We start from the raw sequence: 27,764 nt of genomic DNA on the forward strand, positions 1-27,764 counted from the left end.
GTTATTTAACTCATGCTTAAATTTGGTATTATTACCATATTTGCATAGTTGCAGAAGATGTGTAAATCCTGGAGAAATGTAAATTTGCATCAAGTAGTTAAATGGTTAAAAAATGATAAATAATGGATCAAAAGCAATGACACAAACATCAGGAAAGAAAAAAACCTTCATCAATAATAGCGCTTAACCTTTTTGCTGCCCAGGGTAGTTGCCAGCCACCAGCCGGCCAATTTTCTTTCTATATATTTGTTTAACTGCTTCCTGTGAGAGACTTTCTATGTATCTATGAAAATAATATATAATTTATGTCAGCACAAGTTAAGCTTTCATGGGGTCTTGCTTGATGTCTTAAATATGAAATAAAACCTACTTATTTTTTATTGTTACGGATTTTTCTAGCAAATGTTTTCCTTTCATTAAAATGAATACTATATTTGATTGCTCCTGGTTACATGATTACATTGATACCAGATATGTATAGATACACACCATGTCAGGACCGCTACGGACCTCCACCAGAGTATCCTCCGGTTACGCCTCGCCCAGGAATAGTTCACCATCTTTTGGGTCTTATCACGCGCGTTTATGCTCCACTTCCCTGACCGAGCGGGTAAGACAGGCCGGTGGTGGGGCGGGATGAAGCCAAACCTGATGACGTCATGGCTTCCCATTGGTCCGCAGGGCATGGGAGCTCTGAAACTCTGCCATTCCATGATCACTGCTAGCCGAGTGGAGAGACTACCGGCACCCCCTAGGAAGGAGTCTCTGGATGCAGGGGTCCCTGGAGCTGAAATTAATGGGGTTCAGTTCCAGGATCGCGTGCTTGGATTGCCGCTTTAAAGCCTCGCCAGCTGCACAGGAGGGCAAAATTTCCCTGACTGATAGGTCACAACACAAGGGCCTCTGACCATGTCAGCTACTGTGACATGTCAGTAGGGCAATGAGAAAGTTTAAATTATGATGTCACACAGTATTCAAAAAACCAGTCATGTAAAAAGTATCACTCCATAACTTTAGATCCTCCCTATAATCAGTGTCAAAGATGTATAAATACCTATAATACAGTATCTTTAGAAAAAGAGGATAAATATGCCTAGGGCTTACGGAAGTACTTATTTGGATTCACATGGTAAACTCTCTATCAATGTAATCATGGACATTACTGAGAGTGGTGAAGGCTGAGAGAGTTATTATATAAAAATAAAGATGATGATGGGCTCGATAGAATATGAATAACAACGCGGAAATCCAAGACTTTGTTTTATAACATTTGGTTTTTACACATGATTGAAGCAGGGGGTTACTGGAGCGGAACCCTGTTAATTTCAGTTCCAGGTTCCACCTGCTTCCAGACATACAGCTGAACCCTGTTATAGTGCGGTCCTTGGGGTCCAAAAAAATGTGATTGCGTTATATGCGGATCGCGTTACACGTTTAAAAAAATATTTTGGCAAACATTGCACCCCTCAGGGGTTCCACGGTCGCCTGAGGGGGAGAGCTGGGATAACTGTCCCAGCCATAGCTATCCCAGACGTCCCAGACCCAGCACTGCAGCACCCCCACACAGGTCTAACCCGGCATCTGATTCAGCTGGCAGCTCTCTCCTCTCCCTACTTGTGCCTTCAACTTCCGGATGACAGGGAGAGAGAGGAAAATCAGAGGAAGCTCCCTTAAAGAGACAGTATGTGTGTGTGTGTGTGTGTGTGTGTGTGTTCCTGTGTGTGTGTGTGTGTGTGTGTGTGTGTCTGTGTCTGTATGTATGTGTGTCAGTGTGTGTGTGTATGTGCTTGTATGTGTGTTTATTTGAGTGTGTGTATGTGTGTGGTCACATGACCCCACAACGCCATTTGATGCCGGAGCCGAGGAGGGGGGGGGGAGGGCGCAGGCAGCAAGCTCCCTGCCACCTGGCAAGCCATGGTCAACAGGAGAAGAAATGGTAGGGGCATGGTTGGAGATCTGCTGCATATTATTGGGAGCCACACTCACATCGCGTTATAAGCAGATTTGCGGTGTAACGGATCGCGCTATAACGGGGTTGAACTGTACTTACCTCTATAGCGTTGCTGGTAACCGCTTTGCTCAGCTAACAGGGTTCACGTGAATGTGTTGTTTCAAAGCTCCTGTGTCCTGTGGGCCAATAGGAAGCCGTGGCATCATCAGGTTCAGTTTCCTATTGGCCTGCAAGACGCGGGAGCTTTCAATTTCAAACCCTAGCTAGCTCTGCCAGAGCGGCTACCGGCACCCCCTATGTAGGTAAGTATCTCCAAAAGCAGTGGATCCCCGGAGCTTGGGTCCAGCTCTGGAGACTCGCCTGCTTCAATCATTTGTAAAAAAAAAAATGTTAAAAAAAGCATTGGATTGCTCTTTTAACTACAAGAAAAATTCTACAATTTAAAAAACAACTTGAGCTAAAATAAAGTGATGAAATGATGCCGAGAAAACATTGGTAAAATCCCTCCCCTTTGTCGCTTTTTCTTTCAAAAGCCCTAAAGTGCAGAAACAATCTGTTTAACTACTGCACTATAGCAGCAGGACTTTATTACACAGGTTTAATTACCGAGTAAATGAAAGAAATTATTATTCATTCTTGACATTTATTTCAGCTTTGATGTGGGGAGCTTTTATACTGTAGAGAAAGGGGAAAGTATGTAATTACTGATGGAGCTCTTTGCCAAATGTTAAGGAAGTTAAACAAGAAGTGCTTGTTTTCTCTCCAGAGGGAGAGCATGTGATCTGTCACTACTGACTCCGAGGGACGCCCACAACCCTGACACCTTGCCAGCTTACGATAGGTACACCAATATTTGGAATTCCTACAACAGAGAGCTTATTGAAGCATGAGGGCCTGGTCTGGCTTGTAGTGGGTCAGAAGCCACCAAAACTATGGGAACAATCCAGGAAACCAGCAACTCGGAGGTAACAGAAGCCTCAGTGCAACAAGTGGAAAAAAACTGGTAACTTGTTACATCAGGGGTTATCAAACAATGCATCTTTTGTGGTGGATTTCATGAAAAAAAGGTTGCCGGTCCAGAAAATAACTTCAATGTTCATTTGAAATAGATTATGGATTTTCAAGACTTTTTCACATATTATAGTAACTTCAATTAATAAATGAATACTGTAATTACTGAAATTTCGAGACCACTGTTGCCTCTTCTTTAGTAGAGCTGTACGGATGTCTCACAGCTCAGTTTGTGACAAATGGAAGATTTTCAATTTTCACATATTGAAAGTTTTTTCGAAAATTGAGCCATTCACAAATATACTAGTCCATTAGACTAATCAATGGGGGGAAAAAGACTGTTATTACTGAAAAAAATTGGAGTTCTCAGTGCATTACATAAGAGTTATATATATATATATATATATATATATATATATATATATATATATATATATATATATATATATATATATATATATATATGAATAATGCAACTTTGTGTGCAAACATTTTAGTCTGCGCTGCCCTGCCTGCTCTCCCCGCTGCTCATGCCCCCCCCTTCCCTTGTAACCGGCAATTCTGACATCACAATGTCAATTGATGCTGCGTTGCCATGGCGACGCCTTGTAACTTTCCACAGGGTCACATGACATCGCAACATGAAGTCACTTGACCCCGCGGCGTCATTTGATGCTGGAGCCGAGTGGGGGGAGGGGAAGGGGGAGGGCGGCTGCGAACGGGGGTGAGAGCAGGCAGGGGGTGCAGGGAGAAGAGTTTGCGCAACCCTGTACTAAGGGGTAAATATATAATAAAAGCTTATTTGATTAACTTTTATCATCTAGACTTGATATTCTCCCAACTCCGCTCAAAGCACTATTTCAGGGTCTAGATGGGAGTAACGTTACTTCACGTTTGTTAAATGTCTTTTTACATCTTTTCATAATTACGCCAGCATAACAGACCTCAGTAATTCTGGTTCATCACATAAAAACAATAGTTTATTTTGAAGATAATTTCTTACATGAAAATAGTACAAAAATGGCGGTTGACGTTACAGATAAGTTATGGTATTCTTGAGAATGGTTGCATATAGTAGCTTTCTGTTTCTGAGTGGATCTTAAATGCCATGATAAAACTTCTGTTTCCTCCATTTTGGTTTTAACCTGTCTCTTTCTCTTCATGGTGAAATCACTATATTGCCTACATCATTGTGGTGTCATTCTCTCCCTCATGCCTCTCGCCTAGTCTCTTAGTCCCTGCCTCACCTACATCTTTTAACAGAGAAAACTACTCAGTCAGCTCATTATAACGAACTCCACTTCCAGCTAAGGTCCTACAGCTAACTTGATATGATCTAATAAGAAACTGCCCACATCTCCATACATAGAATACCAAATATGGCATACAGTATGTACTGGACGATTCTTAGAGCTTTCGTCATAGCCTCTTCTCTCAGCTAAAGTCACAGTCAATAATCACTCAGTGTCAACCTAAACTGGATTTCTCTATAGAGACCTGTTAGAGACAGCTGTAACCTTAATATAACCCTCCAATGTATGGTAACTAACTATACCTCAATCTATATTCAGATCCAATTAAGAATGTGCAACATATGTAATATATTGAAGAACCATGAGTATTATACTGCATATTTTGACACTGTCTCGATAACGGATTCACTCATTACAATATAATTATTGTTGAATTGGATTTCTTACAACGTTATTAACATAGCATTATTCTAAAATAATGTGACATTAAGACAACACCAATGAGGTCAAATATGGCCGTTCATTTTTGCATATGATTAAGTTGGTAGATACAGCATTACCTCAGGGAAAATAATGTTTGTTCTTGTCTTAACGTTATTTTCCTCAATTTAACAGAGCTTGGTAAATCTGAACCCAAGACCTCTGTTGAATATGCTATGAATCCATTTCTCCATTTCAGCAAAGTCTCTAACCCCTAGTCATTTGAATAGTTACCTTCATTTAAAGATCCTACTACAGACAAAGAGATTACAATATGATACTGCGTATAAAATAATTTTGCGAAGGGGTACATTTATTAAACCATATTCATTAACCTGACAGATATCTTCCCGGAAGTCAGGGATGGAAAATGTAAATAATGTTTTGAGACTACCCCCCAAGTCATGGGGCACTTAGAATGTAAATTAATTATTTTCTTTAGAGTGTCCAGGAGAATCAGCGCACCTCAATATAAAGTGAAGGAAAGAGGGGAAAAAAGAGAAAAATATATAGTGAAGCACGTTCACAGATAACTTTCAAAAAGAAAAACTGGTAAGATATGCACTTAACTGAAAGTGCCTGAACCCAGGCACCAAGAGGTTTCTTTGCTCCTCCGCTCCCACAGCAAATGGATTAAAGGAATCAGTCTCTTCATAAAAGTTCAAACTTTATCCACAATCAAAGTAACACTCACATAAAACAGAGTATACACAGCAGATACAGGACCAGCCAGTGGACTTCTCCTTCTCTCCGGTGACCGTGACTCTCCTTCGCCGCTGCAACAGAGGGACCAGTTTGAGTGCAATACTACGAAACCGGAAGTGACGTGGAACGCCGGCTGGAATGGCAAAGGAGAGTCGCAGTCACCAGAGAGGCCACTGGCTGGTCCCGTATCGGCTGTGTATGCCCTGTTTTATGTGAGTGTAACTTTGATTGTGGATAAAGGTTGGACTTTTACGAAGAGGCTCTGATTCCTTTAATCCATTTGCTGTGGGAGCGGAGGAACAAAGAAACCTCTTAGTGTCACTTTGTGCTCACCACAAACAAGACGAGACCCCGGTACTGAGATGGGAGTAGTAACAAACACCAGCCACAGGTACGGGGGGCCACAACTGGAGTGTAGGTTTGCCTTGACAGCCGGGTCAGGGATGTAGAGATCAGAGTAGTCTTTATTCTTGCCGAGTTCAACGTAGGAGATATCCAGAGCGTAGAAGGTACTTTTGCCGAGGTCAGGGTTGGAGAGTGGAGAGTGGTCGAGGTACAATGCCGAGTTCAGGATTAGAGAGGAGCGAGGAGTCAGAGAAAGCCAAGATTATGAGCCAGATGTTGGGGTAGTCAAAGCAAGCTGGTTCGGTACACAGAAGATCAAACTGGAACAAAGCAACAAAGGAACAAAGGAACAGGACAGCAACAAGGCAGGAATAGCAAGGGTAAACACAGGTATGAGACAGAGTGATGGTGCAAAAACAGGCGCTAAATCAGTACGAGTGATCACTAATATTAAAGTGAAAATATTTAAACAACCAATATTTTGTGACTTTCAGTGACTAAAAGTGCAAAGTAAAGTGATAAGTCAAAGTTGTAACCCCCTGCTCAGACCCTCTGGAAGGGACTGTCTTCACTGGTCCCAGATGATCGATATATATTCTCACAACCCAGGGGGAGCATATAGGAGAAAAACCACAGAAGAACAATCTAAGTGCAGACAGTTTGGTTCAATGTGAATACGTGTGGTGAATATCTTGGCTCTTATGTGCAGCCTACTCACAAGATAGGTAAAATGATAGGTGTGTAATCAGCGCTTGTGCAAATACAATATTAGATAATAAAAAACCTTTGATACAGAGTCCAATGGGTAGTCCTGGAGCTGCCTTAAAAAGATTATTCTGGTATCTTCTACCCAGAAATGGATTGAAGGCTGGAAATGATCTTTTCTGGCGCTGAGGTGAGGTTGAGATGAGTGGATTTGTAATTTCTTCTGATGAGCTTTGACTCAGGAAAAGGAGAAAAGAAAAAGACAAAACATGCAGGGGACCTGCAATGGTGTATTACCCAAGGGATAACAGGATGATACAAAGAAGGAGCAATTTATTATTAAAATAACAAGGTTAAAAAACCATGGATTACAATTTATAAACATACATTGAATATGATAAAATGAATGATGGACAGGTGCCTAGGCACTATCCGCACTCTTGTGATTTGGAACTTAGTCCAACAGTTCCGTTCTTTGCTCCGCCTGGTCTAAAATTGAAAACCTACTCACCACAGGTAAGTAGTATATAAGCACTTGGTTTTGGTGGTCTTGGCCGTTGATCTCGCCGTTCGCCTGGTGATGTAGTCGTCTCTGCTGCCGGGGATCCGATTCAGTTTCCTGTGAGCGCTGCTTCCTGGAATACACACGATCCTCACAGCGTGATGACGTCACCTGTATTGGTCCTCGGCTACGGTGGCTCAGCGGTACCAGCAAACCTTCCAACGCGTTTCGAAAGTACAAATAATGTCTCTCTTCGTCAGGTATCCCTGACATTATTTGTACTTTCGAAACGCTCATTTCCAGCCTACTCACAAGATAGTAGTAGTGTAAGGGCAACAACAGGTGACTTGGATCTGTAAGTTCTTCTATATTTAGGCAGGTTAATCCTCTCACTCAGAAGTCAGATCGGTATTGGCATAAAAGGATAAAGCGCATCCTAATTTTGTTTTATATAATTATTTTCTTTAACCTTCTATGTGAATTTTGGTACTGATCTGTCCCAGATGAGGTCAGTCAAAGGGACCGCCGCCCTGCTAGCAACCTTAAAGGTTTTGGCCTGCACCTCCGCCCCAGGCTCTTCTTCTGCGGGACCATTGGCAGGGCAAGAGGAGACCTGCCCTTTGCTCTTTGCCACCCACCCCCATCTGTCCCTCCTGCAGGCTGAAGGAACCTTCCCTTTGCTGGCCACCACCCATCTGTCCCTCCCTTTCCAGGGTGCGCCTGCAGGCCCCTGCCGAGCCTGTAAGGCCCTCCTGTGTACCGGCCAAAGTTCCTGTAGCAGGACCCGCTTTTTGTGGGCTTTCAGAAGACTCATAAAAGGGCCCCAGGTAAGCCAAAGTGCCTCTGTCCTATATGCTCCCTGATCCCCAGGCCCATCACCCCATCATACCACCCACGCCCATTATCCAGTTACACCGACACCATGCTCCTTACCCCCTTACATTCCCCTGGCCCATTACCTCCTTATACACCTCCCAGGCTCATAAACACCTTATCCCTCCTCCAGGTCTATTACCTATTATGACCCCCTACCCCCAGGTCCTTTACCTCCTTATATGAACCCCCCCCTTCTCCTTTCCTCCCCGTCCGGGCCTATTACCCTGTTTTTCCCCATGTTTCCTTAGAGTACAGTGATTGCACTGCAGCCAGATAGTCTGGGTAATGACATGCAAATGAGCACGCAGTGTATCACTCTTTACTTTTTATCCATTTTAACATGGGCCCCTATAAACGTATGCCTGCTGTATTACACAGTTTTTCCGCACAGCTTGGGTTACAGAAGTTCATAGCCAGTAAACCCACTCGCAGGCAGACACTTAAAAACTTTGAACTCAGACTCCTAATATTTAATTTTCTTTTGCTATTCTGAGGAGTTTGAGAATTGGCAGATGACAGTATCAGTTTATTTTAAAACAGGACCACACAAGCAGTTTAGCAGAAATTAGATTTTTTGAGTTTAGATAAGTGGAAGGAGTCTAAGTAAGTTTGAAGTATAATACAAACACGGGCATGATTGCAGACTGTTTTTACATCCACTTCAAACCATGTTTACTCTACATCCATAATCAGCAAATAGACATGCTTTACAGAAAGGCACAATACCAGAGCTAAATCATTCAAGCATTATAAATGGATTTCATTCCAGCAATGACCTCCTTATTTCAGAAGTGAAATTATATGAGTCAAAAAGGAGATGAGCTCTCCTAATATCTCAGTATACAATAATTTCCACACAAAAGATGTTCACCTTGATCTGAATGTGACATGAGAAGCCGAAAAACGTGCTTATTATGTGCAAGTTCTGATGTACAAAATTACCAAAAGCTGTATTAACGCACTGTGAATCGCGCATCCCTATATCATATTAGGAACCTGCAACAAAATCATCTATTTCTTAAACCCTCCAGTACTTTGTAGTACATTGCTTGCCTCCTTAATACTAAGCAGGTTTAACGGCCATTTGAGATTTCTATTTGCACTGAATACATTTTAAATTCTCTATTGAATACAACATGTACAGATGTATCAAGACTTACTTTCTCCGGAGCCGCAGCTGAAAATAAGCTTAAAGCCGCAGCTCCAGAGATAGCGCTGCCGTGACCGCTGCAGGGGGTTCATACTTTCAGATAGGAAGCCCACAATGATAATCCTCCTGCACCGGGGCAGTCGGGATCACGCGCATGCCCCGGGGCTGAACACAATAAGTCTTGATACATCTGTAGATACACTTTTTTTTAAATCAAGGTTTGGACAAAAATAGTACTAATACATTTGTAAGCATTGAGGCACTTTGGAGTGCGTAATCCCTCAAAGAAATTGCTTGATTTACAATACTAATAAAATTGCATACTTTTAATAAAAACTGGGCACTGATCATTGGTTTTGTTTGTTGTTGATCATGCTGTGGCCAAGATCCAAAATACTAAATACAATGTTGACTTTACTTACAGAAATTCAATTGACCAAATAGAAACGGAATATTTTATTGATAGGTAGTCGTGCCTTTCACTTGCCAGCAGGGAAGATCTGTTGATTTGTACCTGAGCTTTCCAGGCCATAAAAATCTCTCCTGGTGCCTTAAAGTACATACACTTCTGTTTGAAGGTTACTCTCTGTAGGCTTAAGATGGAAGCAGTACTGTCAATCAATCAGCATGTGTGTGGTGCAGTCTCTGCACACTCTAAGAACTAACCTACTGTAGGACAGTCAGTAGAGCAGTGTTTATCCACAAGAGCTGAAGCTAAAAGAGTTGAATTGTAGAGTATCTATGGAAAAGAGAAAGACCTATACTTTATTACTACTGACATTCAAGTCTTGGAATAGCAAACTGTTTTTTAATTAAAAGCTTTTTCAATATTGGAAGTCGGCAGGAGTTCTTACTTAGACACACACGCACGTAGTAGATCATTGATTTTAACGTAATATTCTCTAGCCTTATAATTATCTACAAATACAGGCTCAAACTGTTCTGTTGATTGAGTTCTAGTATTTCTAGCCAAGAAGGTTTTCTTGCAGAAAACAGTGGCGTGCAGTAGTATGGAGTTAAATAACGGAGCTACAGACAAACATTTTAATTCTTAACCTTTTAGATTGTTCTGAACTCTAAGCCAAGTCCTGCAGTGCCCTGTACTTTTGCACAAAGAGATAATTAGCACTGCTGTTGACTAACTGAACTGAGCAACCATATCTATGAAAGCCTCAATCATGGTCTTTCCATAAACCCCCACAAATTACAGATATAGCAAGACTTACTGTCTCCGGATCCACGGCCGAAAAAGAAAAAATCGGCAGCTCCGGAGACAGTCACTGCCACGGTGATGCTGCGGGGACCGTGCATGTGGATTGAGCCCCCCATAGCGTTAATCCTCTGGCACCAGGGGCACCCCAGTTGTGTGACCACCGCTTACCCTGGTGCCACAGACAGTAACCTTTACTGCATCTGTATACTTTGTTTGTGAGACACATAAGGATTCATATCGGCCACAATTTTATGAAATAATAGAAAAACCCTACATTAGATGCTCCATCTAGTTCTGAGCCTTATTTTCCTTACCAGAGTCACTAAACATCCTTAGTCTAGTGCTATTTTAGTCACCTATAACATACATCCCTTCACCCTCAAGCATAACCCGGCTGTAGATCAGACCATGTGAAATGAAGCCCCTACTGGCGAGGTTCCAATTCCTTCCCCCCACGACTGCTAAGACAGAAGTCATTACCCTCCTCTTAAGCTCCAGACTGCCTAATTATATTTAACAGGGTATTTGCATGGAATATATGATGTAACAAAGGGTACTATTTAAAGGTGACCTCAACCAAAACACATTTTCTTTTGTAAACTATATTTTATCCTGATTGCAAGTTTCCTATTAGGGTAATTTTCTAAAGCCAATGCTGAAACCCAGCCCTGATTACTGACTTTTTTTACAATGGAATTGCTATGCCACTTATTCCTCAGCTATAATGTATATAAAAAAAAGAATGTAGGGTTTATGTATCAAGTTAAATTGACAAAAGGCTATGCATACTGCACTTTAAGAAATCTGTTCCTAGGAGATGAATATTTATCTTTTATGTCTTTGAATCAAGGTTTGACCTATTGTGCCTTAACTATTTTGCGCTGTCTGAAAATATTCTCTTTTAATTAATACTAACAGTTAGTATTTACTTTCACCTGTCAGAAATAGGTGAACCAAAGAGCACTCCCTGTGCTATACATATGCCCAATTAGAACTGACTATGTATTGTAAAATGACTGCTCTCTTGTTTGCTGAAAACACCAATTAATCACAGCTTTCTTTGGAATTTTTCACTTGTTTCTATGTTCTCTTTTTACTGTGTGGCTCTTGGCAAATTAACAAAAACTGTAAATTGTAGTAGGAATTAAGCAAAAGTATGAATCTAATTAATGCCTTAGCCCTCCCTTTTCCATTTCTGTTATGATAATGTCATTCAAAGTGCTGTTACACACTATGAGCAAAAAAAGAAAATGTGTTTATTCGCCTAATTCATAATCGTGTTAACTAAACCCACAGGGACCCATATGAAAATAACTACACACATCTTCATTCAATGCGTATTATGCAACAAGTGGAGAGATAGTTCTTCACAGATTTTCCTGTTCATTCGTGTTTTTATGAATATTACTAACTGCAGCACTGATTATTCTATTCTTTCTTTCATTTTTTTTTAAATTTAGGCCTGAAAACCAAATAATGAATTACCATACATCACTATAATTAATCATAGTTAGCCATAGGATAATTACCTTGGCAGATATTGGGATATATGTAATCTATATGCTGATCTGACAAAAAATAAATAAATAAAAAATAGAATGCATTAGCGGTTCCAGTTACTTATCGTGTTATTAGTCTAACTAAATCCAAAACGGTATGTGTTTAATGAGCCTATAAGATATTATTTTGCTTTGTCTCACTCTCAAGTAAATAACTAGACAATTTCACAATTAATCAAGAGATGAAGTGTCAGTAAAACACATATTGACCTTCTACAAATTGGTTTAATCTTATAGTGTACGGTTGTATACTGTATGCTTATTAACAAGCGCAATGCTCCTATACCTTTGAACTTAGGTGCGGGATTTGAAACAAAAGGTGCATATACTGTAGAAGTAGTTTAATGTTAACATTTGCTCATTTAGTTGTGTAAATTAATGCACATTACAGGTGTCTCCTGGGGATGTCAAGAGAATTCCAGCCCACAGACAGCCTGACTTTATTAAATTCTCTCCATAGACGTCACGTGACCCTCGGCTTCATTTGACGCTGAGTCACTCGGGAGGGGGGGGCATGAGCGCAGGGACCGAGACACAGGGGGGCGCAGCCCAAAAACGTTGGCACCCCTGCTCCAACCATACCCCTGCCTGCCACCCAACTTGTGGTTACGCTACTGCAGATGCAAATAGTTTTTTTTGTTATCTCTTGGACAGCACTGCTACTCAGATAATAACCAACATATGTTTTCGTTGGACCTAGTCTTGCTATCATGTCATCATAAAATTGGTAGCAGTATTGGGTGATATGATAGGATGGGGGAATGAGGTGTCCTAGAGAGATTTCATGCAGTAATGAGAGTGGAGCACTGGGAACGCCCTCTATTTGTTCTTTATACAGAGATATTCAGAATGGACAGTAAAACTGTATAGTTAGCCACAGTCGAATTCCATGGAGGGCAAACTTTGGCAAAAGCTTGAGCTACAGTAGTAGTGAGTATGTTGTAGGCTGACCACACTTCTACTTTGTCCGTAGTTGTAGTATTTTTGTGTTATTGTTCCATTACTTTAGTTTACAGGGAAGTAAGGTACAACGCTAATCTCATTAATCTTTTACTGATTTTGTAACCAACTGTAAACAAATCCAGTTCTTCAATAATTAAAGGGCATTTTTAGATCTTAACCCTTTTACTGCTGGGGGCAGTCAGCCACGAATAATTACAAAATAAGCCCCAACATGGAGATATTGAAGAGCTTAATGCAAGAAGGTTGTGTGTTGCATACTCTAACATACTCACAAAATACCTAATAATATTCTGTACTATTCCTTAAAAAAACTACAGGCAATAGGTTCTGTGTTGCATGGTTACAATGGCATGTTCCCAATATCCTCATTGCTTTCAAAGTGTGCGCTTGAGAGAAAAGAGACAACCACATATAAATCTGCTTCAAGCCTCTATCGCCCTCTCAAACATAACAAACGCCTTCAAGGCACAGCAAAGTGTCATCACAGTTCATTGCTCAAGGATATGTAAGTGGCAGTGGAACTGTGCTTACAGCAGCATCATTCAGTTCAAGCTTGGCAGTCTCGATGAGGGACACTGCTACTGTAGGTATAGAAAGACTTTACACATTTTATACATGGGAATATTCAATGATGCATGCTTATCATTGAAATGTCTTATTCTATGCGTCTTCTACTCTAGAGCATATTTATGGACCTGATGACTATAAGGAAAGCTGTTTCATGTTTATGGATTTAGCTGTCCCAGATATCTTTCCGAAAATAATTTTTCAAAAGCATTGGGTGCCTAATGCGATCTTTTTCACTTTTCAGCATCTATAATAAACAGGAATTCTGATTGACTTTACTGACTTTATATACAACACTTTTATAAAGTGCACTATATGTTGCTCTTTTCATTTTTTATGAAATACAAAAGGAGACCAAAGAAAATACACATAGAGGAGACCACTTTCTTCAAAACAACCAGTATCACCAATCATCGGTCAATGAATAAAAGTGTATCAAATAAGAGGAAGAGAGTAGTAGTACTCTAGTAATAGTAGAGTAGTAGTGCCCAGTATCTAGGTCCCATGCCGTACCAGGTATGTCATTAGGACACTCTCAAGATGCACAATTGGATATTAAATTGTGGCCATTTTGCTGCGAACAAGTCTCTGCCGCTCAGCCGCCAAGGTATGTTAAATTCAGGGTTAATTTAGCAGTTAGGGTAGGGGGTTAAGGATAGGAGTTATAGGAAAATGGCTTTTAGGATAGGTGGTTAGGGCGAGGGGTTAATCTTTTTAGGGTAAGGGATTAGGGTAAGGGATTAGGGTAAGGGATTTTAGGGTAGGGGATTAGGGTAAGGGATTAGAGTAAAATTTTTAGGGTATGGGGTAGCATTAGTATTAGGGTTAACATTAGGGTTTTTTAGGGTAAGAGCTTACCATGGTGGTGAAGTGGCCGGCAGAGAGATGTTTCTGCAACGAGGGGAGTGGCGGCTAAAGGCCAGCGGGGATTTGGTCGCGGCAAAACAGCCTCGTCCAATGTTCTAGACCGCTAAAGATGAATACACTATACAGTAACAAAGGTATACAATGGTTATCTATTGTTGCATATTTAAAAGATGAACAATACAGTATATGAGGTACTGTAACTACGTCTAAAAATGATATGCAAAATAATAAATTACACTGTAGAGCCAAATAAATGACCTGATATAGCTTTATATGCTGTATTCCACAACTGACAGCCACATATTTTAAAGTCAGGCCGCTATTACCTTTCCTTTCAAGCAGGATTTCTCAGCAGAGTTGTTGTAAGAAAGAATAAGCCCTCTTTAGGGGAATCACTTTCTAGTTGCCTAAAATCATTTGATGAAATACGGAGAGATTATCTATGTTTCTGATGGGAAAACTTAAACAACTAACATCTGGTTTGTTTTTCTCTCTTATGTGCTGTCTTGTGCAGAGTAGTCCCAGATTCACAGCAATTAAAAAAAAAACAGATGAACACAAAAATATGTCCCAGTGGAATAATATTCTGCTATCAAAAACGTCATGGATGTTTAGCTGCCTGACTTGAATTGTCACATAACCTTCAACTATATAATTAGCCACTTGTAAGATACATTGCCGTGGAGTCATCAAAGCTCGATCCATGGTGTAGCGCCAGAATCAGCATTTGACTATAATGCAGGTAGCGCCAGTTCAGGCGCGATATGGCAGATCACACTTTGATTACTCCGGGGCTTTGTGAGACAATCATTTAAAATTTACTGTCATCAGTGATTAGGACAAAGCTCTATATGAAAAAAAAATAACTGTTAAAAACCTTTCTTGTGTTGTACTGTATGTTCAAATGAATTACATATTTTTATAAGGTTGCACACACAGCTCAAAAGTTATGTTGATCCCCAAAATCCTCCACTGATAAGACAAATACAAGTCCTTTGCTGAAGTCATTGACAGATTGTCTCTGCTCATGCACATCCCACAGAACCTCACATTAATGGTACAGACAAAATATGTCTACTTGAGCTTCCCAATTATCAAAACTTTTGATATGTATATACAGATTTAAATCCACATAATGTCTGTTTTTCTATTAGATTTTATGTTTTATGTATATTTTAGAGAAGGCGTGGCTCAGTGAGTAAAGAAACTAACTCTGGCGCTGTTTGATGCAGGAGAACCTGGTTCAATTCCCGGTGTCGGCTCCTTGCAACCTTGGGCAAGTCACTTTATCTCCTTGTGCCTCAAGCAGCAAAAACATAGATTGTAAGCTCTACAGAGCAGGGACCTGTGCCTGCAAAATTTCTCTGTAAAGTGCTACAGTGCTAAATGCATACATGCTAAAATTAGCAGCACTATAGAAGAACATGCTATTATTATTATATTATGTTACACATTGTGTCACAATTAAAGGAGCCATACATACATATGTGCAGGCTATAACATCTCTTAAATGGTACAGATGACATTAATATGTAATGTTGCATAATTCTCAATACTGTAATGCACGTATGACATTTTTGGGACAACAAATAGTTTACAGTGTACAAGATCATGTAAGAATTTTCTTCAGGGTCCTTAATGAAGAAGACATTAACAAGCTTGATGAAGCTTGGCCCAGTATGTTTCTACTAATGGTGTTCAAAAGAAACTTCATTTGTCACGACAATTTTTTTAGATTATGAAGATGAAAAATATAAATGTAGCCATGTATCCCCTTGGCTGCTAATCTGCCCTGCCTAACACATACACCCTGGTACCAGTGCAGGCAGTGTTAGGGTTAAATCTACACCCTACTGTAGTAAGCAGCTTCCTTGATTGACAGGGTGGTGGCCTGGGGCCTAGGTGCCGCCCACCTGGGGGCTGAGACCTGAAGCCCCGCCCATGGTAACAGTGGGGAGTGGGAAGTTGGGAATTGACAGTTAGTTAGTTCTACCCTCTCCCCTCAAGGGGAGTGGGAGATGTTACCCCTTACTCCACCAGGGAGTAGGGTAGCAAAGGATAGACATTTGGGGACTGGGGGTTGATTCCAGGGACCAGAGGAAATGCATTGTTGATTGTGTACGGCTGTACTCAATAAAGGCCAGTTGCTGCTTTTATACTCCTGCCTGTGACTGCAGTTTATCAGGGGGAGTGCAAGATGGTTTTCCTGTAGCAACTGCACCCAGCTCTGTTAGGGCCTGCGGGGTATGGAGGCGCTGCACCCAGAAAGAGCTGCGAATATCCTGAAAGCCTGTCCTGTCTTCCCCACTACCATCGGTGGACACTCAGCAATCCTGTAAGCCTCACAGGTACAGCACAGTGAGAGTACAGGTAACAGTGAAATCTCCCTTGGGGTGGGGGAACACCTGTTACATAAAAATATAAAAAGTGTAACTTTTAGTACTGTGAAGTTTAGAGATGTGCAAAATGTTCACACTGAGCCTTGGTTTTGCTCAAACAGTTTTTCACAGATTGGCCAATTTCACCACATTTTCCCCAAGCATTAAAACTTCTTTGTATTTCACCCAACACAGATGCAAATTTACTTTATATGCTTCCTGTTTCATGTAAGTAGTTGAACGTACTTCAGATTGGGCGAAATTCTGCATACTGCTACTACTGTCTGTATTCTGCCTACAGCGCTGATTTGAGCGTGAAAGCTGATTTGAGCTGTGGTATAGCCTGTTGTGTTTTTGTTACCGCAATAAAGTTATTCTATTACCCGGAAGAGCCTTGGAGTTTGTCACAGGTTGTGGCGCCGGATTTCCTTTTCTTCCATACTGCATACACAGAAGGCTGCATGCCTGGAACTGGAGCGCAGAGGAGAGTAGGACCGAGGTCTGTAAGCGAGCTTACATAGGTAAGGTTTCCTTCCCAGCTCTGACCTCATTTTGGCCCATCATATCTCCCTGCTCCATTCTAATGTGACTTACTTGACACCTATGGTGCTGGCTCATGGCCTGAGTGCAGGACAGTTTTTTCTATTGCTGTATTCTGCCTAGACCTTGCAAACTGTACATACCACTGATTTCGCAAGCTATTAGCCCTTGTTGGCTTGGCAAAATATTTGGTGAGAATGCAAATTAAAATACAGCTCAACCCCGTTATAGCGCGTCTGCTTCAACGCGAATCCGCTAATAATGCGGTCTAAGTGTGGCTCCCGATTTAAAAGCATCTCCAAGTTTTTTTAATTTCTGTCTATTTAATTTCTAAATCTGAAATTTTTAAAGTGAAATGGCTGCCGCGCGAAGACTAAGGCTGCGCTTATAGTGCCATTGCCGGCGACAGCAACGTCACGCTGCGGTCGCTGGAAAAATCAAATTGACTTGACTTCCAGTGACCGCGACCAATCCGTCGCGTCATTTGATAATAGAGTCCAATGACATCACACCAATCCTACGGTGTAGTGGTAGAGAATCCATAACAGCGGCCATTTCGCGATCCCGGTCATACCGTGGTCTCATTATGTGGACCCCGAGCATCGTGTTATAATGGGGTTCAGTTGTAATAAGAGCTAAAAATGTCAGTTTCGCACATCTTTAGTGAAGAGGCCTTTGCAATATACATCCGTTGGTTTCATTCACTTCGAGCTTAGCAGGTCAAAACCTGAGGGACAAAAACTTTCACTTTCACTCAAAGCAGCAATCTTGTCCCCAACCAACATTTTCTTTTAACATGAATCAGTATCTTATTACTGGGAGATTTTCGCTTCCATATTTTACCATTCATGAAGTATTTTACCCATTCCAAATAGAAACCAACATACACAACAATACTGGTACATTTTCCTTTAATGGACTAAAATCGTCGTTGGTCAGGAAAGATTCAAATGTTAGACATACTGTAGTTATGTATTTGAATTTTTTTTTTTACCTTATTGAACTTATATATATCTCTATGTACAGTATATCCTTTTTTTCATTTTTTTTAGTAAATTATAATTTGGAAAATAAAATGTTTTACATTATTTCTACGAAATAGAAATACTTTTACAATGATGTATGTAACTATGCAATCAGGAAGAAAAAAAATCAGTTTACAAACAAAACTGGATCAAATACAGTCGGTGTTCCTTTCATTGACCATCCTGCAGCCCAATGCAATATAGTGTATGATATCTTCTGGTTAAAAAAATATACAGGTCAGGGGTTCTTGAAACCGGTAAAACCCAAACCCAACAAGAAAGACTGTTGGGAAAGTCTGTGGGTGACAGTTAGGGGTGCCAGGTGTCCGGTATTGAACCGGACAGCCCGGTACTTGTTTACTCTGTCCGGTAAACAATGAAAGATAATACCGGACATGTATGTGTATGCCAGTATTACCTCTCCAGACTTAGTAATCAATCATGGGATTTCCTCTGAGAAGGGATAGAGCAGGGCTTCTGCTGCTAGGGGGCTGGGCAGCTTCTTCCATCCTGATTGGCTGCATTACACAGCAGCAGCCAATCAGGATGGATGTGGCAGGAGCCTGGGGGTGGGGCCAAAGAGCGGAGGAAAAGCATGGTGCAGAGAGAGGTGAGACTCTGTCCTGTGTGTATTTGTTCTGTTTTGTCCAATGTGTGTGTGTTTTCTCTGGCTGTCCTGTGGGAGTGATAATAACAGAGAGGGGGGTGAGAGAGGATGAAGAGAGGGGGGTGATAATGACAGGGAGGGGGTGAGAGTATGAATGGAGGGAGGGTGAGAGGAAGAAGGGGGGGTGAAAGAGGATGAGTGGAGGGGTTGAGAGAGGATGAAGGGAGGGGGTGAGAGGATGGAGGGATGGGGTCTGGAGGATGAAGGGGGTGAGAGGATGACGGTAGGGGGGGATGAGGGAGGATGAAGGGAGGGGGGTGAGAGGATGAAGGGAGGGGGGGTGAGAGTGGATGAAGGGAGGGGGGATGAGAGTGGACGAAGGGAGGGGGGTGAGAAAGGATGAAGGGAGGGGTGTTGAGAGAGGATAAAGGGAGGGGGGGTGAGAGGATGAAGGGAGGGGGGTAAGAGGATGAAGGGAGGGGGTGAGAGACGATGAAGGGGGTGAGAGAGGATGCAGGGAGGGGGGATGAGAGAGAATGAAGGGAGGGGGGATGAGAGAGGATGAAGGGAGGGGTGAGAGAGAATGAAGGGGGGGGGATGAGAGAAGATGAAGGGATGGGGGTATGAAAGAGGATGAAGGGATGAGGGGTGAGAGAATGAAGGGATGGGGTTGAGAGAGGATGAAGGGAGGGGGGTGAGAGGATGAAGGGAGGGGGTGAGAGGATGCAGGGAGGGGGGGTGAGAGAGGATGAAGGGATGAGGGGTGAGAAGATGAAGGGATGAGGGTGAGAGAGGATGAAGGGAGGGGGGGTGAGAGAGGATGAAGGGATGGAAGGTGAGCAGATGAAGGGACAGGGGTAAGAGGATGAAGGGAGGGGGTGAGAGAGGATGAAGGGAGGGGTGAGAAGATGAAGGGAGGGGGGTGAGAGGATGAAGGGAGGGGGGTGAGAGAGGATGAAGGGCAGGGGATGAGAGAGGATGAAGGGGGGTAAGAGAGGATGAAGGGGGGTAAGAGGATGAAGGGAGGGGGCATGAGAGAGGATGAAGGGAGTGGGGGTGAGAGAGGATGAAGGTAGGGGGGTGATAGAGGATGAAGGGAGGGGGGTGAGAAGATGAAGGGATGGGGGGATAAGAGAAGGAAGGGAAAGTGGATGAGGAAGGATGAAGGGAGGGGGTGAGAGAGGATGAGGGGAGGGTGTGAGAGGACGGAGGGGTTGGAGGGTAAGAGGATAAGGGGAGGGTGAGAGGATGAGGAGGGGTGCAACAATCTTGGAATTTGTGAGAGTAGCATTAAGATCAGTATTACTCGCCATGTACAGTATGACTGCAGGTCAGTTATTTATAAATGATCTGACCATTATGTAATTTGTTCTAAATTTCACTTAAAGCATGCACCAATTTGCATCAATTTGCAATATTTCATATTGTATTTCCTAAAAAAAAATCCTCAGAAGGGCACTGCCTCCCAAGACTCCTCCCCAGATTTTTTTTACAAAATAGAATATAAATTGGTGAATACTTGGAGTGAAATTTAGAAAAAATTACGTAACAGTCAGGTCATTTATAAATAACATTCTTCCTCACCAACGATTCTGGCGCGCGTCGCTCCTTTCACCATTGTGTCCAGTATTTGTGGACAAGCCACCTGGCAACCCTATTGACAGCCATTATACCACTGCAGCTAGACACTGCAAGAAAACAAATGACGAAGTCTTTGAATTACTGCTAGTATTATAAAAATGACTGTACTTAGACTGGCAAAGAATGGTGGGTAGCTGTGTTAGTCCTTTCTTCCATGTAGTACAATAACAAAGGAGGGAGAGGGAGTAGGTGGTGTGATACCTTGTATTGCTCCAACAAGAAAAACTACTTGTTGGTTCAATAAAAGGTCTTATACCACCTACTCCCTCTCCTTCCTTTGTTATTGCACTAAAGCAGTTACCCAGTAACCTCTTCAATTCAGGGGTTAATAGCCCATTTCTAACCGTTTTAACTCTGCTAAACCTTATGCAAGATCAAGTAACATGAAACTCCTATTGCATTTTTAAATTGTATATTGCATCTAGAACTTTATTACGGCTAGACTGTAGTTTGACGGCCGCTTTCATTATGAATCCCCATTTTCAGAATGACAAATCTAAGCCTTATTATTTTGCATAATAATGAATGAAGCCACATAAAACTATGTTGCATCTGATTTGTGATTATATGCCAGAGCATTTCTCTTACATGCTTCTCCCCCCCCCCCCCAGTATTATTACTAACCTCTCATCTAATGCTTTAACAACTCAAATAAGATTCTTTTAAAGCTTGCTCAAGTCTACATTTCTATTTGAAGGAAAATAGGATTGCAGTTGCAATCATTGTGTTTCATTAAATACAGAGCTTGAGGCAAGCTCAGCCAGCATCAAATGTTTCAATCTGATCACAGCACTGTAACCCATTCTGCTCCGAGAGGTTAGAGAATGCAGCTAATCTATATTACATTTCTCCTGTTGCTGTATTGAAATCAGCAATTCGGGCAATTGGAAGTGAGGAAAATACATGAAATGGGATTTCAACTAAGATCAGGTTGCTCTCACATGAGTGGGACAGGCATCATTGGTTTGTAGTAGTGTATCGATATCCCGGCTGGAACGGTTTACTATATTGATTTGAATGTTAGTTTGTTTATAAACTTTTCGTCTAAAGGAGAGAGCGGTGACAATGAAACTCGGAAGTGTCTTTTAGGCAGATGAACCGAATTGAAACACCAGTAACATCGAGTTTTTCTCACTGCTCCTCAGAAACCAATATTTACGATCTAACCTCATCGGAGTAGGGACGTTTGATGCAAACAAAAGTACATGTGCAGTGCGGCCTACAGTATATAATAAAATGATTATTATAGTGTTTCATTTTAGTTATAGCTGCCTTAACCCACTAGTGCAGAGAGCCAATTCCAGTCTCAAGGGCCACCAACAGGTCAAGAACATCTCTGCTTCAGCATATGTGGCTCAATCAACAACTGAGCCACCGATTGGGCCAACTACGCTGAAGCAGGAATATCCTTAAAACCTGACCTGTTGGTCGCCCTTGAGGACTGACATTGGCCACCCTGCTATAGACAGTGTCCCTTGTTCATTAGTTTGGTATATATTCCCATGATCAATCGTAAGCAACCCTGAGCAATAACAGTAGCATCAATGGCATATTAATTAATAAAGAAACTTAACCATAAGTGAAATGTTTGTTCAGTTCTTTCTAATGGGTGAGTCACACATGCAATTACACTGGAGACATAACTCAAAGCCTTAAGTCTAACCCCCAGATTCATCAAGCTCTGTTACATTTTAATGAGTCCGAATAGGAGCTAACGCCTCATCATGTGTGTTAACCTGGAATGGAACTTGATGAATAACAGACTCAGGTCAAAAGATATTTGCCACCACCTTGTGAAACATGCACAGACGGAGGAGACACACACTTATTATAGATGAAAAGGATTTGCGAAGTAAGTGAACATTTGAAGCCTCTCTATTCACTATTACCTATTCACAGAAAGGGAGAGAGTCAAAAAGGAAGACCTTCTCAAAAAGGAAGGACCACAATGGCTACCAGCCTTCTTTGCCTAAAAAGCAAGAATGAAGTTTGAGAAGATGTATATTTTAAATGTATGGTAATCATGATACTGGAATTTAAAGTGTTTTATTGGTGTGGGATTTTCAATGGTGTAAACAGCAACCTGTCTTCCAGAAATATTATGTACATGGGGTATGGTTTGAAAGCATGATGCAAATGTGAATTCTGTCTATTTCATTTCTAAATCTGTATTTCCACTTGCGTATACATGGAAAGTAACATGTATGTCACTGGATGTCAGTTTTGTTTTTCGTTATGATTTCTACGATTTAGCAGAAATATTTGAATAAAAATGTGTATTACAAAAGGGAAAAAGTAAGCACTGGTTAAAAAAAAAGAAGAGAAGAAATTACCCTAAACATGATATACATGGATAGAAAATCAAATATAAAAATAAACAGCTTGACTTACCTTCTCTGCATACTTGAACTTGACATAAAACCAACTAGATTTGATCATTGTCTCGCACCCTGTCCTTGATAACAAGTAGATGTAAAGTTCCAAGCAAGCAGTTATGCTTATGTAATGTTTTATCCTGTTTCAGGAAACAGTCACACACAAATAAGGAAGGACAAAGTCTTTGGATGCCTCCTTGCTGCCCACTAAACACTGCTGTGATCTAGCTTGCTACATCCAGTGTACTCTGTGAATGCTCTGCGCTGTGTTTCTCTGTCAGCTTGGCTGCCTGACAAGAGAATTCCTCAAATGGACTTCAGCTGCGTTCATCACAAATGGCACATGTCAGTAAGCCAGGAGGAGGTCGGCTTCAGACCTGGCAGCATCCCATGAGAACGACCTCCCTCCAGTGAGATTAATAATGAATTCCAGCACTTCCCTCCAGACACAGATTAACACCTGGCTAAACATTATTCTGACAACATGCTGCCCAGTCAGAGATCCCAGTGCGAAAAGATTAACTCTTCTAAGCCTTATAATGCACGTCTATGCTCTCTGTCCATCTCAAAGCAATGAAATTGCACTAGTGCGAAAATAGGCTTAAAAGACATCCTATTTTTATCCAATTCCCAAATCTATAGAGAATGAATACGCTGTAAGTAAAATACTCTAAGTATGAAATTCTCAAAAAAATACAATCTGATTTTTTGAGACTTGAAAACTCAATTTCCCAAAACAAACTTTTTTTAAAAACTGACAAAACTGTAACAATGGTACTTGGGACTAAGGCTACATTTCTAAAGCTAGTAATGAAGGAGCTACAGATCAGAACCAACTCTTAGACCATCCTAGCCCATCCCTAGTTTTAAATATCTGGGTATATGGTTTGTCTCCCATTTAACATTTGGGTTACACATTGATACCCTGACATCCAAAGCCTATGTCAAACTAGTTGTATTTCATAGGAACAAATTCCCCCTAAGCCCACTGGTCAGAAAGCACAGCAGATGCTAATGCCAATTATAAACTATGGGAACATAATACAGTATATGGTACAGCATCTCAAACTCACCTTAGCAAACTAGACACCCTCTACAACTCAATATGCTGCTTTGTCCTCCAGTGTAACTGCCACACACATGACTGCAAAATGCTCCAAGAACTAGATTGGCTATGACTTGAGTCCAGGCAAAAGTACATTTTTTCTGTCTTGTCTTCAAATACTTTCTGGTCAAGCTACTCGTCTATCTGAACAAGCTCCTCGCCCCTACCACATGCTGCACTTATCACCTGAGATCTGACTCCAAAAGGCTGTTTACGGTCCCAAGATTCAACAAAGATTCCGGACGCTTCTCTTTCTCTTACCGTACACCTCACAACTAAGACTCTCAAGCCACAATCATTTAAAGAGGCAGTGTTAGGCAAATGAAAAAGATAAAAATAAAAAGCACCAAAATAAAGCTCTATGTCTGATGTCTCCATAGAAAAGCACCGTATATATTGAGCTAAATACACTAGAGGACATCAATGTTAAATGAATGCACCAATTTGAACTGGAACTCACATAAAATACATAATGAACAATTCTAAATATTGACATATGAGAACTCAAATATATTAAATGACAAATGTCATATACCAATAATATAATAAAGTAACATGTGGCATAAAGCTAGAGAAAAGATTGGTAACCAAAATAATTAGCTTATATAGGGGCCGATTCACAAAGTAGTGATAAGTGGTTTTAAGTGAGATAAATGCCTTTATAGAGCGATACTGGCTGATGTGCGATTCACAAAGCAGTGATAACAGTGCAGTATCGCGCTATAATGGCTTTTTATCACCAATAAACAGTCAGTGAAAAAAAGTCGCACAATAGGCACCACAATGGCAAACCCGCCGTTTTTTGCCCGTAAACGCTATTCAAAAAGCTGTGATAACTGATTCGTACTATAAAAGCTCACCATTTCTTTTCACCAGCTAAAGGCTGGCACAAAAGAGATGGAGATATGCATAAAAGCATTTTTTTTCTTTTCTACACAGCATTAATACAAGAGGCCAGTGGGGGTCTCCGGGTGGTCCCCACAGGTGTCCGGGTGCCCTCGAGTGATCCCCGCGGATGTCTGGGGGCCCTTGGGTGGTCCCCACGGGTGTCTGGGAGCCCTCGGGTGGTCCCGGCGGGTGTCAATACATACAGTACAGTAATGTGCAAAATTACTATTATCCAGATATGGATAATAGCTCATTTGCCCATTATAAAATAAAACATTAGCCAGCCAGCATAAATAAAGTAAATAAACCTTTCTGCTTACCGTGCCATCATGAATACATAAAGAAATACAATCTAATGGCCCCTAACCCCTTAATCACCTTAGGTGTTAAAAAACGCTATAGTAATTAAGGGGTTAACCCACTCTACCCTGCTACCAACCCAGGAGGCCTAACCACCCACCCCGGGACCACTATACCCACCTTGTACCCATTAATTGGCATAGTGGTACATCATACCCATATCATATGGACATGATAAGCCACTATATCACTCAATGGTCACCCTGATAAAAAAGATAGACAGGCAGTGTATTGGTGCATCACCATGAGTAGCTCATTAATAGTAGAATAATTCCATTTTCCATAATAGATCCAAATTCAAGGACATAGAGTATAATTCATAACATCCCAGGGTGAGAAACTAGAGGCCTGGTGGTCCCCACGTGGGTACCCCGAAATAGGTCTCCTAATACTGGTATACTCAACCCTGGGGAAATAACTCAAGTCAGTCCAGCACTGGATGGTAAGAGTATAATGGGCTATAGCCCTTTACCTTCCTTGGTGGTGTCCTCGGCTGATGGATCAATTCCAGCGTGCTATCCTCTGAAGGTAAACACAAACAGCAAGGATGAAGAGGAGCACAGCAGCGTTTCCCAGCAGCTTCCAGCTAGTAGATCGCCAAAAAATAAGGGTAACTCCAAGCAGGGATAAGTATTAAAAGGAGATTTAATGGTCAGTTACAGAGAACAAACAATGGCAGGAACGCACCTACGCGTTTTGTCCGTAAAGGACTTTCTCAAGGTGTAAAGAGAAGTTCACAGATGCATCCTTATATCCATATACAGTTCGCGCCAAAATCGCGGCATTTATGACGTCATCTCCATGCGACCGTTAACCTCGTCGCTACTATGACGCGCGGTACACTCCTTACTCGCGCCCATAGTGGAGAGAATACATAAAGCGCCGTGATTGGCTGGGAAAAACATAATATTGAATACGAAAACTTTAATAGAAAAAAATTGTCAGAAATGCACAATTAAACAAGGAAAACTCATACAGGCAAGACCAATGGATATACGATTAAGCTTGTCCCCTTAGAAAAAAGAAAAAAGGGAGAAAGACAAAAGTAATCAATAACCAGAGAAGGAAAATATTAAAACTTACACTTAATATGTAAACCATGGTAGGAATGCCCAAATATGATAACTAAATTTCACACATCCAATGATAGGTAAATGAAAATATAGGTTGACAATCCTAATCCATGGCAGCATAAAAAGTATAGAAATAGATATATAGAAAATACTAAGGGAACAGGGAACTCTCATTCCCAATCTCAATATATTGCTATTGCAGGAATCATAAACTGAGAATAATACAGAAAAACTCAGTACAACCTATACTGCAACATATTAGTGATAGGTCATTAAATATCTGCAATGTTTCCAGCAATCAATATAAAAGATGCACAGAAATACCCATGATGAAATCATTAATAAATTGTTACACGGATAGTTAAAAAATCAAAATAAAGGGAGAAATAAATAATACAAATTGAAAATACTTTTAGAAAAAAGCTGTTAGAAGAAAGCTATGTTGAAAAAACTATTGAAAAGAACAGTTGAGGAGAAAAAAGGAGGGGAAGAAAGAAAATGTGAATACCTGTGGTACATAGTAATAATATATACATATTAAATACACTTCATGCATACTACATATCACAAAAGTAAGCTACAATAATAATACTTGATGCATAAATATAGCCAGTATTAGTAAAAGAGAATATGTTCTCCATAATATTCAAAAAGTTTAAAAGAACAATTAAAACCCTTAATGATGGATTGTTATACTATAACACAAACATATACAAAGGAAACATCGTACTGTGAATGTAGATATAAGGATGCATCTGTGAACTTCTCTTTACACCTTGAGAAAGTCCTTTACGGACGAAACGCGTAGGTGCGTTCCTGCCATTGTTTGTTCTCTGTAACTGACCATTAAATCTCCTTTTAATACTTATTCCTGCTTGGAGTTACCCTTATTTTTTGGCGATCTACTAGCTGGAAGCTGCTGGGAAACGCTGCTGTGCTCCTCTTCATCCTTGCTGACCCTGATAAAAAAGCATGAAAGCCAAAAATACACAATAATAAAAGATATATACAAGCACCTAAACACCCCATTTCAATAAATAAAAGCACTAGCCAACCAATTAAATAAATAAAAGCACTAACCAACCACTCAATGTAATAAATAAAAGCACTAACCAACAAAACAATTAATTAATTTTAAACATTAGCCAACAAAACAATTAATTTATTTAAACCACTAGCCAACAAATCAATTAATTAATAAAACCACTAGCCAACACATCAATTAAAACCAGTAGCCAACAAAATAAATAATTAATTAAAAACGCTAAACAATCAGAAAATGAAATAAAAACAAGCCATCCAAATTACAAACAATTTAAGCCAAACAATAAACAGAAAACTAAAAAACATCAATAGAAAAAAAGCTTTTACCAAAAAATTAATTGGCTGTCACTGTATTGATCTGTACCCTAAACGGTCAGTCAATGGGCAATGAAAAACATAAAAATAAAAAAATACAATAAAAAAACCTGTAAAAATAAAATGACATATATTCAATATTTTTCTTACTTTTCTTTAGAAGCATTGACACTCTAATTCCTGGCAATTCTGCAAGCTCTCGTACCCCGACGTCATCAAAGTAAATCCAACGCCATCCACCTTGAAGATCCGGAACAGGTAACAAA

General features: G+C 40.8%; 1 protein-coding gene across 5 annotated transcripts in view; it reads right to left on the bottom strand.

Moving 5' to 3' along the window:
* AUTS2 (activator of transcription and developmental regulator AUTS2) overlaps positions 1–27,764 on the bottom strand; it is a 1,404,533-nt gene that overhangs the window by 939,856 nt on the left and 436,913 nt on the right. Inside the window, exon 1 of one of the 5 annotated variants that reach the window (XM_075589955.1) lies at positions 22,730–23,277. The exons of the other annotated variants lie outside the window; for them this stretch is intronic. Within the exon in view, the coding sequence (XP_075446070.1) occupies positions 22,730–22,777 (48 nt within the window). The 5' untranslated portion in view covers positions 22,778–23,277. Of the gene's footprint in view, positions 1–22,729; positions 23,278–27,764 lie in introns of those variants that run through there. 5 annotated transcript variants of the gene reach the window in all.

The sequence above is a fragment of the Ascaphus truei genome, chromosome 3 (assembly GCF_040206685.1).
Source record: "Ascaphus truei isolate aAscTru1 chromosome 3, aAscTru1.hap1, whole genome shotgun sequence".
Lineage (NCBI taxonomy): Eukaryota > Metazoa > Chordata > Amphibia > Anura > Ascaphidae > Ascaphus > Ascaphus truei.